This window comes from Pleurodeles waltl, chromosome 8 (assembly GCF_031143425.1).
Source record: "Pleurodeles waltl isolate 20211129_DDA chromosome 8, aPleWal1.hap1.20221129, whole genome shotgun sequence".
Taxonomy (NCBI): domain Eukaryota; kingdom Metazoa; phylum Chordata; class Amphibia; order Caudata; family Salamandridae; genus Pleurodeles; species Pleurodeles waltl.
In genome coordinates, this window is record NC_090447.1 from 313,243,026 (window position 1) to 313,264,052 (window position 21,027).

The 21,027-nt window shown below is 41.6% G+C and overlaps 1 protein-coding gene across 1 annotated transcript in view; it reads left to right on the top strand.

Moving 5' to 3' along the window:
• Positions 1 to 21,027, top strand: part of SFT2D2 (SFT2 domain containing 2) — a 79,913-nt gene that overhangs the window by 8,877 nt on the left and 50,009 nt on the right. The window contains exon 2 of the mRNA XM_069204151.1: positions 5,607 to 5,693. Within this exon, the coding sequence (XP_069060252.1) occupies positions 5,607 to 5,693 (87 nt within the window). The remainder of the gene's footprint in view (positions 1 to 5,606; positions 5,694 to 21,027) is intronic.

Below are 21,027 nucleotides of genomic sequence, written 5' to 3' on the forward strand. Positions count from 1 at the left end.
AATAAAGATGACTTTAAAGTTCGTTTTTATCTTGTGACATTCGCTTGTGTTCAATGATGGGTCAAATGCCATCTTATGTTTTCTTACAAGTTGCTGCTAGTTTTATTTTGGAGGTTCTTGTTTTCTTTCTCCGACTTCAGTGTTAGAAGATTTTGTAAAGTGACCTGTCTGACAATTATCCTGGGCACGCAGCAAAATAGCTTGGAAATGAACTGTACAAATATTTCAAAATCTATTTCACATTTATTATTAAAATATGTACTGAGAAACATTGATGACAATGCTATTAGTGAACTAAAAGGAAAGTTGTGTGTTCCCTATATGTGAGCGAGTTTTTAGGTTTCACCTAGACAGCGCATATAGTGTCTCTGAGACTTTCTGTATATACGCTCAATTATCGTATATCTTAGTGCCGGTCCTCTGAGAGTTATTTCCCTCTTTTGAGGGGCAGGTCCCTGGTCATGGACGAGACTAACATTGTCATTTCTCCTAAAAAAGGGAAGGATCCTATTCTTTGTGGTTAATTTCGGCCCATATCCTTGGTCAGTGCCAACTCCAAGATTTATATCCGGATCTTGGCCAATAGGCTCGCCACGGTCATCTCAGATCTTGTTGATGAGAACTAACATGGCTTTGTTCCAGGGGGGGACACTACTGCCCATGTTAATACTATAATCACAGCCCTTGAGGCCGGTTGTGTTCTTGGAAACCCGGTTGGCATGATAATATTAGACGCCGAGAAGGCCTTCGACTGAGCTTCATGCCCTTTTCTCTGGACCACCATGGCGGCTTCTTTGTATTGAATGGGTTCAACACCTTTACCAGCAGCTCATGGCCAGAGTCTGATGTCTTAGCTCTGTAACTGATACAATCCAGATTAATCGGTGTACCCGTCATGGAATCCACTTTCCCCTTTGCACTTCACGTGCTATATTGAACCATATATCCAAGCTGTAGGGGCATTGTCCCACTCCGGATCCAGCAACATGAGCTTAAAGTTCTAGCTCAGGTGGACTATATTACTATTCTGACTGCTGCTCCTTAGGTTTCCCTAGTAGCCATTGAACATATGGTGTATGTGTATGGGGCTATCTCAGGGTATAAACTTAACCTTGATAAGCCCACAGTACTAGCTAATGTTGCTTGTCCTCAGGACGATAGATGATGGGTCGAATCGGCTACTTATCTTGGGCTTGAGATATCTCTGGAAATGAAAGAGGTGATTGAGCTTAATTTGGGCACACTCTCACAAAGCACTTTGGAGATATTTAGCAAGTGGCATCACCTAAACATCTGACTGATCAGATGATAAAATCTAATCAGAATGATTATCCTCCCTCGTTATTTATATCTGTTCCAGTGCATACCCTTGTATCTTACAAAAGGATTCTTTACCGTGGTTGATGCCACATGACAGAAATGTATCTGAGGTTATAAAAAGCCCAGGACTGGTATAAATTTGTTGCAGAGGCCACGACTGGATGGTAGATTTTCGCTACCCGACCTTTGAGAATACTTTCTAGGGTCATTTATGTCTCAATTAGCTAAAGTGCTGGGGTGTGAACCATTGGGGGCTTGGACGACTGTTTCCAGAATATCTTCCCTGGGGCGAACATTATACCACAAACTTGTATTCTTGATACTGTCTTCTTCAAGAGGCCTGATTTAAGACATTTAGGCTCTTTGAATCCATTTGGGCTTTTTTGAAAACACTGATCTCGTGAGGACGTTATTTAATTGTTGTTCCTATTTAGGCTGTCATCCCAAATTTACTCGTCATGTCCAGGAAAGTTTTATTGATAGCTGACAGGCATCTGGCTTGCGTACATTGATTTCCTTTTATGAGCGTGACTGTTTCCCCCCCCCTTCGAGACTTTATTCCAGTAGGACTCTTTTCCACGCTCCTGTTTTTCCGTTACCTGCACATTCAGCACTTCATCAGAAGTTTGAAGGTCTCTGAGATCGATTGTTCCGCAAATGCCTTTCTTGAACACTTATGGTGCAGACCATCTAAGAAGGGCATCAGGCGTGTTTATAAAATGATTCTGGCCACTGAGGTTTCATAACGGCGGATATCTTTCTGAATATTGCTGAGCAGTGTAGCCTCCATCTGGGGGCCTTAGTTACCCCGGACGAAGTAAGAAGCACAACTCTTTTTCCATACAGTTCTGACTGTCTCTCTGGTTAAAACTCACTAGTTCAAATTTATTAACTATGTTTACTATACCCCGTATCGCTTATTTAGCATGAATTTCAGACAAGACTGTAAGTATTTTCAGTGTTCTGAGGACAGGACTGACTCAGTCCATGTCTTTGCTACTTGTCCATCTATTCTACACTACTGGCTGTCATTTTTTGACAAGTTGAAGTTACTCGGTTCAATCACTCTGAGGGGTGGCGCCTAATTAATCATATTGGGTCACTCACCTGCCATACCTAGCTATTGAAGTGCTATTTATGTTTTTTGCTATTGCTCCTGCTCGACTGATTCTGGCTCGCTATTGGTCCAGGCTCCCCATCCACAGAACTGGTGGCATGAATTTAATACCGTCCTCTTTGAGTCCTCAATTATAGATAACGGCGAACGGTGTGTTTGGCTTAGGAAAATCTGGGAGGCATTTAAGGGGTATCTTGTGCAATTATAGTCTGGTCAAGACGTTGTAGTCGCAATCATTTTTTTATTTATTTTTTCTTCCCAAGTCCCATTCTGTATTCTTTTGTGCAGCATCCATTTACACACTCAAGATTGTGATTTATTTCTTTATTGGATTTATGTATATTTGTTTTGTGTCCTATTTATGACCTCACTATAAAAAAATAACTTGCCTGCTTTAATCCCCGACGATTGAGGGCACTGCAACTCTTCGACTGATCGTACCCACCACTTGCAAAGTGGGAGTCTTTTACCCATCACCCCACCGTCTCTCACGACCCACCACTCATCTCACTCTATCACTCACCATTTGCACACCTGCAGGACTGACATCCAAATGTGGACTGGAACTGATATATCTTGGATTTGTTTATATTTATTGTTTTCTTTTTCCCTTTTGTTTGATGTTATGCTGTCTATGCACCTGCCAAATATATTTTTGTTACTGCATTGCACTACTTAGTACTATCGTGCTATATGCATTGTGCACGTTTTATGCTCTTGGCTCTTGCAGTTGATATGATGCGTCTACGATATTGTGCAGTATTTGCCTTCAATTTTACTAAAACTTTCAATAAAAAGATTGAGTAAAAATACCAACATGATGTACAGGAGTGCAGATATAAATTTACTTTTATTGCAAGCATACTAAATAGAGGATGACATTATAAAGAACAGTTTTAAATGGACAAATTCGAGTATGTTGGGAGTTAGCAGCAGTCAGATAAAAAAATGCCATTCCAAAGTGAATTAACCATCAAATGTATAGGAGATAGGAACTAAAAAGCAATCTGTAATGTGTCCTGTGTTTGAAAAGTGGTTTGAAAGCGCTCTATCACATTGGGCTCTAAACACAAAGGTAAAGTAAATAAATACAAAAACACTGGCACTGAAGGATAACCATCCTGTGTGAGGGTGTGCTCCTTTTAAAAGAACAAAATGCAGTAACTCTAAGTTAAGTTAGCTAGTGACTGAAGTAAGCTGACCCATTGCCTCATGTTATATGCTGTGATGGGTGGAACCAAAATGTGAATGGCGCAACAGCCCAATGGAAAGAAAGGTGGCTGAAAACACATTTAAGTATATTATACATATCATTTTACTAAAATCAAAACTAACTTAAGATCTAAAAATGACCTTTCACCCTCCCTTGATACCATATATATGGGCACATACTCCATCCACCATCTTGGTTTTTATTTGTCTTCTTTGCAGACCCTTATTATCTTACCATGATTCAGTCTCCTCCCCTAAGGGGCCTGGTAGTGTAGGTGGCCTTCTGGATTGGAGACATGATATGTACTGCTGGAGTCCACACTGATTATTTGCCAGGCATGGGTTGATTAAAGCCCTACGGATCTTTCACAGCTGTTTGCCTCATTCGAGAGGTCTGAGCAGAGGAGCTACTGGAGCGATGCTTCCTTTGTCTCATTAGGGTGCTCAACAGCCCTTTTTTTAGTTTGGGATTCCAGTGTATTGGTCTGTCCAAGACACACATGATGAACTCATCTTCCAGAGGTAATGGATTGGCTTGGCAAGTGAAAAGAGTACCAGTGTTCTCAAGCAGCCAAAGTTTCCACATGAATGCTACTTGGCATATGTTTTTTTATGGGTGTTTTCTTGCTGGGGAAAGTGTTCTGAATGTGGTACTTATGGAGGGCAAGCTCTCTTCCAAGACACTTTGACCTGCCTTGACAGAAATTCTATAACTTACATTCAGGGAGGTATGGAGGGTGTCTCTGAACCATTAATGATGGACAGTTTTAAAGAATTTGCTCAGCATAAATCTCCTAAACAGGTTGTGTTTGAGTAATCAGTCTCTTTTTTTCTGGTCTTCCAATGTAGTTGGGGAGGGTTCAAACAGTTCAAGCTTGTAAGACCAAAGAATGAGACTGGTGGATGAAGAGGTTTTGTGTATAATGCTCTTATATGTGTGGGAGAGCCTGGGCTGCCTAAAGTGCCAGAAGCTCATCCTTCCGCAAGTTCTGTCCTCTTTTTCAAGCCCTAGATTTGAAAAACAGGTTTGTGCATGGCATTTACTTTTCGATTTACAGAGCTATGTTGGGTGGGGCCTGGCACCCTTACTCTGCAATTAGGGCATAATCTCATCCCCTTTTTCTAAGGATTTTATGCTGGCTCAGCCTCCAGGCAGAGGGATTATTATTATTTTCTTTTTTTTTTATAGTCCTACCACTAGTTCTTTCTGGATTTTAGGGAGCTCCAGGATAATGTTTCCCTTAAGGTTCTGCCATTTAAAGCTTCTTATATGATTGCTATTACCTCAGCCAGAAGCTTAGCTAGATGTGGGTGGGGTCTTTGGTCTTTCAGAGTCCTTGCCTTCTCATCTTTCCAGATAGGATGCTTCTTTCTTTTTCTTTTTTGTAAACAGATTTTATTGGTTATTAGCTAACAAAAAAAGATGAACATAGGAAGGGTAGGGAAGTGCACATCATAATAATTCAGGGTTGACACTTCGTAAAATCATGTAATCCCGTTTTCTTGCTCCTCGGTCCCATCATCCCCTTCCTAACTTTCAGTGTTAACTCGTTATATCCAATATTATGTGAAAAGTGGGAAGATTTGAAATTTGTCCTGTTTTTTTTATTTACACAAAACTAACCCTCTACCTCTCATCACGTGCACCTAGATTTCTTTCTTAAAAGGTTTAAAACATTCACTCCACATATTTAAATTCGTTCTCTGGGCACAAAATTATATCTTAAAATGAGAAAAACTGTAATCGGTGTCTTTATTTATTATTATTACTTTTTACTAACATTTTGCCGAATGGAGCTTCATGACTCTTGGTTCTTTTGTGAGGACAAGCAGAGTTGGAATGTACATTTTCTAAATACTTAGCAAGTATTGTAAAGCAGTCTTATCTTCGTGTTACTTATCCCTATTGTGGATTAATGTGTTATTGTAATTCAGCCGCTTGGTGTTTGTTTTATAGGTGATTGATGCATCATCCTTAAGCTGGGGCACACGACTGAAAGGTTTTATTGCATGTTTTGTAATCGGAGTTCTGTGCTCCATTCTGGTAAGTTCAGTAGTTCTTTTGTCTTTGTTTTTCACATTTTAAGTGGCCAAGTGTGACTGTTTGTTAGGTTTCCACTGCTTGTCAATGTTGGTAATAGAGGTGAAGGTGAGTGTTTGTCTTCTGTAAACATCTTCAAATTACAAACATGTTTAATGTTAAAATTATTAATATAAGAAAGCAAATGTAATTGATAATGAAACATGTACAGTGTATTCTAACACTACTGATCAGTTTCTCGTTTCTGCTTTAGCACGACCCTTACCCCCAAACGTGCTTGATACTGTTATCTGTCAATCACATCATAGTTTGAGAGGCTCTTGCTGCAGGGAGTGTTCTCTGTAGAGTGTTTCATTGTTCCTAGAGGAGCCACGTTCATACTGTATCAATCACACTAAATACAACTTTTTAAAAATAAGAACAAATGAATGAATGCGTTTTTAAACATGTTCAAATAATAAGCATAAATTGTTTTTAATGAATATTCCAATCTCCCAGTTTCGGTTTAATTATTTAGATTCTAATGTTCTCATTAAATCAATGCAATTGTATAAAAAAAATGGAGAAAACGTGGTCAATAGAAACATTCTTTGAAATAGTAAAGATCTAGCGATTCAGATGAAGTGGGACCAACAAGGTACGCAAAAAACAGATCTTGATAGGCAGTTTTACCTATGCCAGCCCTAACCTCTAAGTCCGAGCTTTCCACATCCCCTCCACTGCACTGTGTTTAGTTCCACTTCTGCAAAATCCCAAATTTAGGCAGATAGCACAAACAGAAGAACTGGGAGGAGGGTGGGGGCAAGTATGTGAAATCTGTAGCGTCCTTAAAACAGATAGCCAGCCAGACAGTAGTGCGCGCACGTTGAGAAACCTGCTGGGCTAGTCTGAGAAGGGCTTGGTTCCTGCTGCCGATTTATCAGTACAGGAAAACTTTCAGCTTAGCATTTTTCATGCATTCTGGTGATAGGCAGGGGCCTGCTTTCTTTGCCTTTTAAGAGGTATGCCCAGTTCAGTTAATGCTGATATTAAGACAGTTGGTGGCCTTTACATCCGCTTATCCCTCATTTATCCACTGTGACTTTGCAGTTGTGCACAATGAATTTGATAGTAGCTACCTTCTGTAGGAGTGATGAAGAAGTATATGGAAATGAGGAGCAGATTTATTTGTCACAAGTTCCTAAGGTGGCCCCTGGGTGTTGGAAAGACCAGGACCCCTTAGAATCGAAAGTTATCTATTAATTTAGGAGCTGAAAGGGGGGAAAATCACTCATCAGGACTGACATACAACAGGTGGAGCGGATTGAGACCCCCGGCCAACTCAATGATGTAGTAAAAGCGGTTCTGAATGACAAAGCTCTGATTAATGGCCTATTAGCTATGGATGCTTGTAGAATTTGTAAAGCTGCCACTCAAATTCAGATCAGGTACAGATTTCACCATGATGTTCAATGTGCCCCCCAGATGTGCTGCCCAGGACGCTGTTGGGTATAGTAGTCTTGGAGATCTTGATTGACTGAATATGCCCCCCTATTAGAGAGATCCCTGTAAGTAATCTACCAGGTAGGCATGGTTCAGCTGATTCAGAACCTTTTGGTAAGTGTGAGACCCAGAGTAGTGAACAAGGGGTCTAATAATGCCAGCCCAGGGATGCCTGCTCCCATGGGAGATGGTGGGGGTGATGCGTTTGTGGAGACTGCTAATAGGTCAATAAAAGTGTTTCCAGAGACGGTGGACGCTACCCATTGTAGTCATGGAGCAACACTTGGGCATGCCAATGAAACAATAAAAATATTGTCATATAATGTGGCAGGTACAGGAGCAAAATTGGGGGATACAGATAGGGGTCAGTTTATAGACACCTATGATATATGTCTCCTTCAGGAGACATGAAGTGCTTTCCCAGTTAATAGGAACGGGTTTACCTCATTCTGCAATCGTGTGGTTCTGTCATCCAGGGGTAGGCCGTACGGGGTGTTGGTAACATGGGTATAAACCAATCTACAGTACTCAGTCAGAACCTTACCTGTCAACTCCACTGATGTATTGGCTGCAAGAGTAGTCTTTAATAGTGGAAACTCCCTTGTACTGATCCATGTATACATAGGGTTAATGGGAGGAAAGAAGGAACTCAGACGATAAGTATTCTAGAGAACCATTTAATTGAAATTAGGGGAAGGGGGAAGTTATTGTGGCAAGTGATCTGAATTCTACATTTGATTCCCTTAAATCATTTCACCCAGACTTATTGGTGTAGCAGGATGTATGATCAAGGATTCCCGCTATGGATCTCCCAACTGTCAAATGGTCCCTGAGGGCTGCCCAAATACTTGCACTGACCCTAAATTTTGATTTTAAGGCAGCAAATGAGCACACTGCATCTGATACTGGAGGTAGGCATACTTTTAATAGGACTGGTCACCCAAGCTGTATTGGTTATCTTCTAATTAGGTTAAAAGGCTGGGCGTTTGTTTAGGATATGGTGGTCTTTGAGAGGGTAAATAGTGACCACAGCGCTCTTCGCCTGACCTTGTCTGGCATCTTTACAAATGTTACCCCATCCCAGGGTCGTGCACAACTTTGCGAGGGCAGGGTGTCTGTTGGGGTAGAGGAGGGGGGCAGGAGGGGAGAGGGCAGGGAGCGGGGAAGGAGGGGGTGGAAGGGAATAGGGGGTGGGGTGGAGGGTGATAGTTCTCTCCAATAAAGGGAAGGCCATTAAATGGGGATGGGTTGAAAAACACCTGAAGGTCTTGCAGCAAGTGAATATCAAGGCTAAGGAGTTGGTAGGCTCCTGGGATAATCTTGCCCCAGAGGAGAAAGGGTTGTTATTGGATAGGTTCCCTTGTTGGCAGCCAAAATCACAAATCAAAATACTTTAGAGCTTGACCTCAGGGAGAATGAAGAGGAAATTGGGTCTACAATCTGGGGTAAAGCACCCGGCCCGACCAAGTACCAAACAAGCTCTTTACATTTGGGAGTTTAGGGGTCTTGCATAAATCACCTTGCAAATGCTATTTTGAAGGGCATGCAGAGCCATGCGTCCTGAAGCTCAGTGGGAATCCTCCCAGTCTATCAAAAAAGATAACCATAGTTTCTGAGCAACTACCTGCCAATTAGTTTAATTGATGCCTCACCAAAGGTCTTTTGTAAACAGATTCTACACTACAACACCTCCTAGATTGGATAGGGGACATAAATGTACTATTGGACCTTCATGCGGAGTTTAGAAGTGGAATCAGTACTTTTGGTCCAGTCTTCTGCTTTATTTGTTTGTATTGGAAGACTGTAGTGGCTAACGGGGTCGACTGTTTGTCACCTTTGTTGCACTACGTGTAACTTTCGATCCAGTCCCTAGGGCCAAGCTTTGGTAAATAATGGATAGGGTAGGCATTCTGACTAATCTGTTCGCAATACTGGTATGGCTGCATGAGGAGAATTATATGCAAGAGTCAGGTGGGGGATCAGAAGCAGCTTGCTCTTCCAATTGATGTTGGGCAGGGCTACGTCTTAGTCTCCACCTTGTTTTCTCTTTATTTTAATTATGCTGTAAAAAGGCTAGATAGAGATGGTTGTGATGCGACTATGGTTGGGGGAGGGTAGAAGAGTGCCTATCCAACTGTTCGCGGATGATACCCTTTTGATTTCTAAATCGCGAAAAGGTCTCCAACACTTTCTGCATAGAGCAAGAGTTATTACCAAATAGCTCAAAAAGGAAATTTATGATCTTTAATCCTATGAGAAGCAAAAAGTAAAATTGTAAGTTTTATGTATCACAGACTAAATTGAACAGGTCACTGTGAGAGGATGGTTCTGACCATCTGGTCTGCCCCGATTTTTTTTTTTTTTTTTTTTTTTTTTTTTTTTTTGTGTGACCCCCCCTGGTTTTTGGCTTGTGAGGGAGCCTCCTAGTCAGGGACCCCCCTCAGTAAACTCATGGTAATGTGGATTGCGTATGTGACCACCGGTGCCGCCTTGCTAAGGAAAGGCTGATGTGGCGCTGCAATAGTAGGAGGCCCCGGGCTGGTTACACTTGATCATGTGTGCACCCATGTAAGGGCTGCGTGGGGAGGGTTCCTTTACTTGCGGATCATCCAGAGGTGGACATTAGCTTTCATTTGTCAAACTCCTGATGAAGAGGTCAGGAAAAGTAGTACAGCTTAGTCAAACTAGAGGTTTGCTCAGATTTGGCAGATACTATTTATTTCAGGAGGGTGTTGGGGATCTCACAAAACTGCCTTGATTTCCTTCTGTGTGGTTTACAGCAGTAAACACATTTGTGGTATGTTTACAGTGTTTACCGTTTATCCTACAATGAGTCAGAGCAAAGAGAAATTGTTAATCATAAAGTATTTGATATCTTCTTTCTCTGTTTCTCATTCCCACTCTCCTCTCTGATTTATCTATGCCACTTTTTACATTTTCTACACCATCTCCCCTGTTCTAATCTCCTCTCAACCCCTCCAACCCTTTATTTCCCTTCTCTTTATCTCCTCCTCATCCAGACCATATCTTCTCTCATAGAGGACTGCTTCCTTTTTTGGTCTGTTTTGTAGTCTTTCTTCCTTGCCTTTGGTGTCTCTTTCCCTACCCTTTGGGTGGAATTTCACTATGTCGCTTAAAGTGTGCTGGTGGGCAGATCCAATGGTTGACAGTTATTTGCCACTTTTGACCCTCCTTGCTTGTCGTTGGTGGTGTTCCTTGTATTTAGCTCTTAAAATTCCTCTGGAAAGCCTAGAAGTCTGCTGAACTAGGTCCCTTTAAGGGGCATTTGCCTCTGCATTTGCATCCATTATTCCCAAGTTGAACAGATATTAAACATAGCTGTGAACTGTACCTGAAAAGAAAGTTAACTACTACTTTTGAAGGCAGTCAGCATATGATTCTTGCATGAGAAAAGGAGCCTTGGTATATCCTCAGCCCATGACCCCAGCGTGAGGGACTTGTGCAAAGGATCAAATAACCCACTTAAGGGAGCAGGTGTAATGGAGGACCCTTGTCTCCAATGCAAAAACTTTGGTGCACATTGCCTGGGCGGTCGCTTGCAGTGATGTCATGTCAAGTTGCACTGTGACATCACTTTGATGATGGCTGAATGCTGTGCATTGATGTGTAGCACAGATTCTGAGTTGCCCATTGCTTTGTGGACCGTTCATTCAGAGTGATCAGGCTGGGCGAAGACTTGACAAGAAGTAGTGATGGCACCATTGTACATCATGGAAACTGTGTAACATTTTAACTGACTAAAGCTTGGTGAGAATTGGGATAACTGTCTACCAATTGCACTTTGTGCACTTATAGAGTTCAAACTGTAAGGCATCTGGTGTGTCAAATGGCGCATTGGAACTGAAGAAACCATTTGCGTTCTGTACTTTACACACAAGTGGAGTTCATGTTTGGTTTAATTGCAAACAACAAGATACTATGAGCGTCTCTCTACAAACGACTAGCTACTTGGCATCCTCCTTAATTCTGCAAGCAACTGAGTTACTCACCTGTACAGGTGTTATTGAGAACTGGCTACATACTTCCACACCATTCATTGCAAACTGTGAGCCCAGTTTTTGCATATGAACCTATTTGAATGATGTTTGCATTTCAATATTGACACCAGAATCATGGTCCCAGGAAGCATGGGGGGAACTGGTGACAAACTAACAACATTAAGGAGCATGAAGGCAGAAAACATGCCCTAAACTCCTCCTCCTTTCTCTGAAAAGAAAGGAGGAGGAATTTAGGGCATGCCATACAAACAATGGAAGAGCGTTGTCTTCTACCTCATTGTCATAAGTGGAGAAACGTTTTTCTTCTACCAAGAAGCAAGCCGAACTGCTGCGTAATCAAAGCATTGAAGGAAGGAACATATTTGAAAGTATTTATGAGCACCTCTTGGGAATGGAGTGGGAGAACTAAAAGATGTGTATGAGATGACTGGTGATGCTGAAAGGAGATTTTCGTACAAGCTTTATAGTTCTTTTTACATCCACTCAAAAAATCTTCAGGTCAGGATACAAACGTGTATATTGTCTGCACCTGGCTCGCCACACTTCTTAAACAAATTAAATAATGTTGCCCATCTTGACATTTTCTGGGATTCCAGTAAGTCCCATGTAAAATAAAAAGATGATTTAGCTTTAGGAAAGCAGGACTGACAATGGCGTATAAACACTTTTTAAAGATACTTGCCATAGAATCTCCAAACTTCTGTCCGACAAGCGTCCAATCCCCTTCTGATAGGAAGGAAGTTTCCCCTTATCTTCTGGGTGGCACAGTAGTTAATACCACTTTGCAACTTACTTTTAATGCCGCAAACCAAGAGCTGAGTTGCAAATATTCAAATCTAGATAGTCTCCCTGACATTTTACAGTAGATATCTTCCCAAGATCTCAACTTGCGGTCTACAGTCATATCACCATAGATTGCACAGTGCATTTCAAACACTCGGGTGTCTCCGGAGATTGCCAAATTGGTGCATGTGCTGAATAATACAGACCTCCCCATGTAATCTTTACTTTGTATCATAACATTATGGCTACTTTTAAGACATTAGTCTTACCTTATTAAAAAATGTAGGTGAGTTGAACTTATACAAAAGACCATTTGTATACTTCATACAGTGGGGCATGGCCAATGTATTTGTCCATAGCTGTTATTTGGCGTTTCCACCAGTGGCCTTAAGATTTTAAATTGAAAGGCCCAGCAATACAGTTTGCAATCTGGTAACCCCAGGCCTCCCTTCACTAACTTCTGTCTCAGTCTTTTCACCAGCTGTTCTCACCCTTTTGACTGCCCAAATAAAGGAATTCATATCTCCCTGAATTGTCTGAATGGGTCCTGGATCAAACATTAGAGGATTATAGTTAAGAAAGAAGATTGGGGAAAATGCACATTGTCACTAAATTCACTCTCCCATAGATAGTCAGCTGGGCTTCCAGCCATTTCTTTCAGTCTCTTTTGACGTCAATTGTTACTCAGTGCATATTTCTTCTACAGACCAATTCTAAATCCTGATAATGATCTACCCCAAAATATTTAATTTGCGTACATAGTGGACCACAAAGTTCCCAATATTCCTACACATCATTTCTGTCTTCTCTTGACTAATCAAATACCCCACCATCGCGAAGAAATACCCTAGTAACTGTGAAAAAGTGTACATTGCTGCCCTGGTTCAACAGTGAAGATAATCAAATTATCCACGTGGAGCACTATCTTTTTCCTGTAGCCACAACAATCAAAAAGCTCAATTCCTGCTCCGCCCTAATCACTTGTGACAGAGGTTCAAAAAAGTGATCAAAACGAATAGTTGAGAAGGGACAACCCTGTCTTGTCCCCCTCCAAATTTTCATTCCCTCTGACAGTATATTATTAACTAAAATTCAGCTCAAAGAATTCACTTACAAGGCCTTAACCACCTGAATAAACCTGGAAAGGAAGCCATCATTTTTTAAAAAGACCATAGAAACTGACCTAATAAGACGTCTTGGTTACATCCCAGGTTATCAAGGCTAGTAGGGTTTGGAGTGTACTAGCCAGGTCAGTTGCTCCAATTACCTGATAGACCAGTTTGCTGAATTTCTGCCTGGGGTAAACCCCTTCTGATGCTCAATCACCAACTTCTCAACCACACCAGCAAGTCTCCCGGCCAGTATTGCGGCAGAGATTTTATAGTCTCAATTTAACCATGTATTTGGCAGGTAAGGCTCATACTTATGAAGAGGCGTATTAGTCTTGGGAATGACTACAATAGTTACCTCTCCCCACAAACCTGGTGGTTACAAACCCTTACACAGAATACTCTAGCCACATAGATATTATTTGTTAGATTTTTATATAGTTCCAATGGCAACGCATCAGGGCTTGCAGCTTTACCTTTCTTTATATAACCTATAGCTGCTCTGATCTTCCCTTCTGAAATTTCATGGTCCATATTTTTATGCTCAAAACAGTCTAATTTCAGGAGAGCTAGCAAGTTTAACCAAACGTCTTGTTCCTGCCACTCCACCCCTTCCTGTTTGGTATACAATTCCTGAAACAAATCCTGAAAGATTTTGCTTATCCCTGTTTTACCCAAACACAGGTTTTGTGGCTCCGTGCTATGCTATTCCTCCTGTGTCTGTTGCCATTTCATGCTAAAGCTTTTCCAGACTTCTCACCATATTCAAACTGCTACAGATTGCTAGCTTCCCATTTCTCTTGGTGTTCTGCTTGAATCCTTGCCTCTCGTTTACTCCTCTCTACTTCTTCACGTAGCCTGCCGTCTTCAATAGGTAGCATAGTGTCTGCTAGCTGTCTTTCCAACCTTACCGTTTTCTCTACAAATGCTAGCTCTTCCGCTCGCCCTGACTTTAGAGTGTTTCTTGGCCCAATCAGTAAAGACTCCCTGAATATATGCTTTATAAGCGCCCTCTACCACACTTACAGAATCACTACTTAGATCAGTTTCAGCGTAAAATTTGAAGTTAGGTTTTAACTTCACAATTAATGTATCCTTGGCAAGAAGTCCTCTTTCTACAGTCCATCATGAGGTCTGTCATCCTTGCTCCAAACTAACCAAGGCGTGATCCGAAAGAAAAGATGATATATACTTAATTTCTTTAACCTGATGTACCAAAATACGATCCACAAACCAAAAGTCAATTTATAAGCTATGGCTTTTGTGTTCCTGTGGAAGGAAACAATCTTTTCACATCTAGACTTCTCATTGAAGACCTGGGTCTACAAGCCCCAGGTCTTCCATGATACCCTTAACAAATGATGCCATTCTGTGCATAGTGCAATGTGGATAGCTGGTTGAGCAGTCTTGGGCAATAATATCCCACACAAGTTATTTGCTTTCCTTCCCCGAGCTGCACCAGAGCTACTGCCCACCTCCTGCCTTGACCCACCTCTGTAGTAAGAGCATGAATTTTAGAATTTGCTCTAATTAAAATAGCAACTCCTTTGTTACGGGCTACCTGTGATGTACACACCAGCTGCTGGACCCACACTTGGTGCTTAAATACCTCTTTACACTATTTCTGACAGATGGGTTTCTTATAAGATAATCACTTCGGTTGTACTCCCCCATAAATATTCTAATATAGTTCTCCTTCTCTTCTTCACCCTCAAACCATTCACATTCCAAGTGACCAACCTTAAGCCTCTATCTTGTATCTCTATTCAGTAACCTCCCAGAAATGGCTTCCATAGAGGTGCGAGAGAGGACCAGAACAGATGATGAAAATGCCTAAGGTCCAGTGAATTGAGGACTACCTTTTTTGTTTTAACTCGCTGCTCCCCACCCAAGTGAACCCTACCCATAGGGAAACACCAGCTCTCCCACCCCAGCCGAAAACAGCCAGTGAACACCTTTCCACCATCTCTATCAGAGCTATGCTAGTAACAATGATGGGAAAATCCCTTCTAATTACTACACCCAATTCCTGCTCTCCCAACCTTCTTATTTAACATATGCCTCACTGTAAAGGACATGAGCAACACCATGTAGAGAGGGGGAAAAATACCTAAAAATCATCAAACGAGGCAAGACTTTCACCCTACAGCTACTCCCTCCCTCCCCCCATTTAAATTTCTTGAATCAACCAATCTGCTTCCTCCTCACGTCTTTTAGTATGTGCATTTTATTGTTCCACATAACTTTGAACCCCAAGGGGAATTTAAGTAGCACTTTTGCACCCATTGATTGCAGTTCGTTTATTTTCCTACCCAGCTGCCACTGTCTTTCTTCAGTCATATGGCAGAGGTCAGACCGTACCTCACAATTAAAGTCTTTATGTGCAAGGGGCTTAATCTTCAAATCTGTTGTTAATATGAGATCTTTCACTAACAAAGTATGAAAGTTCATCAAGATCTTTCTAGATCAGCTCCTTTTAGGGTTAAACCTAAATGGACTTCTATGTACCCTCTGTATTTCCTGTGCCATAACTTTTAACAAGGGGCTGCCTTCCCCCTTTAAATAGACCTTCTTGAATCAAACTTATCACAAAACCTTGACATCTCCCACCTCTGCACCTTCTTTTACATTGATAATCTTAATATTGTTCCTCCTTGTTGACTTTCTAGCCTCTCTAGAGCTTCCTGCTTAATCTTATACCTGCCCTTCAAGAATGCCAACTCCTTAGTGTTTCCTCCATCACCTTGCTCAGAACTTGTTCTTCCAAAACCGTTGTTCTTTCATGCAGTTCATCCAAAGTATCTCTCAAGATCTGACGGGTATCACAGATATCCTTCTGATTTGTCTCTGAAATCGCAAATCCATGTTTAATTTCCTCTGAGATATTCTTCAACATAGCTTCAATACCCCCTGTAATCTCACTCCCTTTCTAGTGCTTGCTAGACCCTTGTAACCTTAGATGTTTAGGAATCAGCTCTCCTCTCTCACTTGATGGCCCTAAGATCTGGGTCCTGCTGCCCTCCTCACTTACGAAAGAACAGTGAATTTACTGGAAAGGGAGAGCAGGCTGCCAGTTTCACCACCTCTCATTTCCGTCAATCCTTGACTTCCTCTAGCATTAGTGTTGCTCTAGTTTAGCATGACTTTGCATTCACCTGCGCCAATCCTATACTGTTTATCCTTGGCAGCTTGCCCTCTGCCCGCAATATTCTCAGAGGTCTGTTGGGACACCTGAGTTCTACCTGACTGTCTTGAACTCCCTTTACTTGCAGATACCTTAAGATGACAATAGCTACTACTGGACAGATTCACAGACTTGATTAAATCTGATGTGTTGGTCAGTAGCCCAACAGACCATAGTTGGTACCTGTTCACTCTCTTTTGGGTTTGTGTGGGTGTCACCCCCTTCTTTTCCATCATACCCACTGACTGACACCCTACCCCAAGGACCAACTTTGTGGGAGTCACAAAGCCTCCTGCCCACACTCCTCAGTTTTTTTTTTTTTTTTTGCATATCCCTTTTTCATACAACTTCTAATTGGAGCAGAGCTTACCACTTATGTCTCTGGGTTCTAATTCAACACAGTCACGTTCTCCAAGTTGCAAACATACCCCAGGGTATGATCTTTTCCGATAGACTCCGTACAGCTCACCCTTTCCCCAGTGCAGTGCTTTCCTTCCTGTCCTTTGCTAATGCTCTTGCTGCAGAATGAAACTCTACTTCCTACAGCACGATCCTTTGCCAGTGCCTCTTCAGCTCAAGACCAGCTTCCCATGTGCTCAGGTGGCCGTGTTATAAAAGTCCCTGCAGCTACTCTTTCCCTGGCATTTGATTGTATTAGTAATAAATCCCCTTTTGTCAACGCTTAGAAGCCTGCGCTGCCTAGATGACCCATAGAGACAGTGTAACAGCCTGGCTTGAAGCTGTAGTTATCTGTAAAACCTGTTTTGAATATGCGGAGAGTGGGCTTTTGATCAGCAACCATCATTGTTCCCCCTGATTAAGATCTCTTTTCATACATCAACTATGTTATTTTTCAGAGCCGATCAATATTGCATACATGTCCTAGCCGCATCAGATGCATGATCTTGATGCTCTGTGAGGCCCAATATTGTAGGAGCACAGAAAATCGTCTCTACAGCGGAAGTCCGTGTTCCCACAAATCTGTCCAAACACCATCGGGGGCAATCACTAAGACACCTTGCAGTACTTGATGCAACAAGTATTTCTTGGAGTTGCGTTAACATTAGGCAAGTGTAAATTGATTATACATTTTTTAAGTATATGTTTAATTTTACAAAAAAGTTTGGTCCAGTAAATTGCAAGGCATACACTTTAAAAACACAAAGTTACTATAATAATGAATAATTGACTACCTGCAAAATACCTGGGTCATCATTTACTGTTCTCATCTAGCAAACCTCTGTAATTTGGAGGTGGTATATTAAAGTGTAGTTGTGTATTAATTGTATTCTGAGACAATTGGGATCACCAGACACCAGTATTTCTAAGAAGAAACCCTCATGATTTATTTGATGAAAAGCTTAGATTCATATCCTGTCTTCTAAAGCTATGTCTGTAGAGACAAAAAATACAAGGGTAGTGCGTGGTAAGAAAGCCGCACTTCCGTTCCGTTACAGTTCTTGTTAAGGTAACACAGTGAGTCCGATAGGAGAAAGAAGGTGCCACTCGGTCAGGTGCCCCACTACCCTGTTGGGCACAAAGAGTTGTGTACCAGGGTACACAATGACAATAAGCACAGATAGACCAAGGCACACAAAAAGGTAAAAGTTCTTCAATGTTTCTGGGACGTAAGTAAAGCCCAAGTATTGTACATCCAGAGGTGGAGAGTAAAAGCGATGAATCCAAGTTGTTGATATGTTAGAGTCTTTATTCGCAGGTATAGGTTTGTGTCGTCTTTACAGGAAACAGCCAACACGTGTTTCGTCACGCAAGTGACTTTATCAAGGCTGTAAGGAAGTAATAGAAACATACCGATATGTACAATTGGTCTGAAGGTATGTACTAATTCAGTATTAAAGACATAGTGGTGAACCCATAATCCGCTAGGGAAGGATGCATGTGCGATTGTAACCACGTGAGTAAGGTTTCATGCGGCATGGCACAGTCCTGTAAAGACGACACAAACCTATACCTGCGAATAAAGACTCTAACATATCAACAACTTGGATTCATCGCTTTTACTCTCCACCTCTGGATGTACAATACTTGGGCTTTACTTACGTCCCAGAAACATTGAAGAACTTTTACCTTTTTGTGTGCCTTGGTCTATCTGTGCTTTTTATGTCTGTAGAGAGCAGTTTTTAATTTTTAATTTCTGATAACATGCAGTTGTCAACACTGTTTTTTTTTTGTCATGAAAGTGTTTTTCAAGTGAAAATAAATTTGTTCCATTTTTATGGTCTGGCTTGACAGCCCATCAGCCATCAGACAATTATTTGAGCATCACTGGAGAGAGGCGTTGGCTCCGCCCACATGTTGGGAGCCAGAAGTACATGTTGTGATTGGGCTGAAGTATTAGTTATCTAGCTGTCTGTGCTTGAACTTTCATTTGTACACACATGATATTTTAAAGCTATTGAAGTGGAGTAACTAACTAAGGCCCTCATTAAACCATTGGCGGTAAGTGCCACCTACCGCCGCAACAAACGTTGCCAACATCCAGCCAGAAGACCTCCGGGATGCAGGTAAGTTGGGTTTCCAACGGGGGTTGGGGGGGGTGTTGTGTTTGTGTGTGTGTGTGGGGGGGGTTGTGTGCATGAATGTGTGAATGTGTGCGTGAGTGTAGTGTTTGCTAGTGTGTATGCATGTGTGAGAATGCGTGTATGAATGGAAATGTGAATGCGTGTCAGTGTGAATGTGTGTACGGATGTGTGCATGAATAAATGAATGGATGCATGAATGAATGCATGTATGCCTGTGTGAGTGAGCGTGTGTAAGCGTAGTGCATCTGCGAGTGTGCCTCAATAGGGGGGTGTGGATGGAGGGGGGTGTAGGGGACTTCTGGGGAATGTTTGGGGGGCTGGGTGAGCCTCTTACCAGTGACAGGGAATTAATTCTCTGTCACTGGTAAGTCCTACCGCCATGGTTCACAACGCCACGAAAACCATGGCGGTAGGCAGGGTCATGATGCCGCTGGTGGTACAGTAGCAGCTGCTGGGCTGGCTGGAGATTCTTATCTCCGACCCAGCGGCTGCTACCGCCATGGTGGTCGGAATGGTAAATTGGCAGGTTGGCTGCAGCCAACCCGCTAATGTCATAATGTGGCGGTATGTACCTCAAGCCTGTTGCCGGTTCTACCGCCACATTATCGCCGCCCGCTGGGGTCATAATGACCCCTTAAGTAGTTTATGGTGTTTTTCTCTGGAAACGAAACAGATGAAAGGAGATCAGTCACTAACCTACATGGATTTTTGTGTCTGGCTTGACATGTCACCGGACTATTTAACCTAAACTAATAATATGCCACAGTTCTTAGTTTCCACACAAATACATATACATTTCCTTGTTATCTACTTGTAATGCTTCACATTACCGCAGGACATTCCTTCAAAGCCAGACCTGTTGGCTTTGCCAATGCTTGTTCCATGTAGCAACATCAAATCCTTATTTGAAAACAAACAGTATAGAACAGTGGTTCTCACCCTGTGGTCCGGGGACCCCTGGGGGTCCACAAATGTTTTACAGAATTAAATATTATTACAATTAATGCAATAAAATTAATAAAGTATACAAATAGAGCAGCAGTATTTCATATATTCTATATTTGCAAATTAAAAAAACATTTCAATACTTGAGCATTCATTTAGTATGTACTTGTAATTGTATTTTTTGTGTATTGTTTTGGGATTCAAATCATTCAAGTTGCTAAAGTAGGGGGTCCCTGCCATCCTATGATGAATCAGTGAAGGTCCCCAGATTCCAGTAATGATTCAGTGGAGAACACAGAAGTCAAAAGGTTAAGAACCGCTGATCTAGACTACTATCTTATGGAGTTTTTTTTATTTTTAAGAATTATTTTTATTCATGGTCGTTGGATTTATAGATTACCTTTTATATTTGTTAACCATTGCGTTATTCATAAGATTGATTTTTGAGCAACCAATCTGAAGTATGATTTGAACTTACTGTGTAAATAAATACAATATCAGTACAAACATGGAAGAGCATTGGAAGAAATATTTAGCGCTGCCTTTGTTGGACTGAGACGATCCTTGGACCATACCCGTGAACACACAGGAAACCGCCACAGCACACAGACAGAGACAGGATTTTATTGTAAAAGTCCATTGAATACAGAGGGCAGCACTTGGAATAGCATGGTGGTGGAAGCGAAGCGGACTCTGGATGGCATCCAGTGTCGAACAGTGGGGAGTGAGGTAACTGATACTGGGAGCATTGGAAAAAAACAACATATCCAGGTCTAGCTTTATTTTACAACAGCAGTTGCAAGGAAAGGACTGAAAGTGCATACAGTCACAACATGCTGTAGACTGCTCTCGTAACCTCAGGGATATCTGTGACACAGTGAACATCCAGCAAGCCACATCATTCTGAACTAGGATAGGTGTTGCTTCTGAACTATGATAGATGTTGCTAATGTTTGTTTAATGACACTACTTTATTTATAAACTGCCATACTGTAGGAAAGTGGATTATTATTTGGTCCACCTCAATGGAAAAGGCCTGATAGTTGTAAACCAAATTAAATTAAAAAATAACTGTGCTTAATTCCTGGTAACATGACACAAAGCAGTCAGCCTTAAATTAAAGGAAATGTGTTAAGTATTCAAGCAGTGCATGCACAGTAGAAAAAGCCACACAAAACGCAATCAAATTCCACATCCATTTTTAAAATGAAGAGAACTATGTTATGAGTAAAATAAAATATGGCCAAAAGGACAAAGATCCTCTTAGAGGAA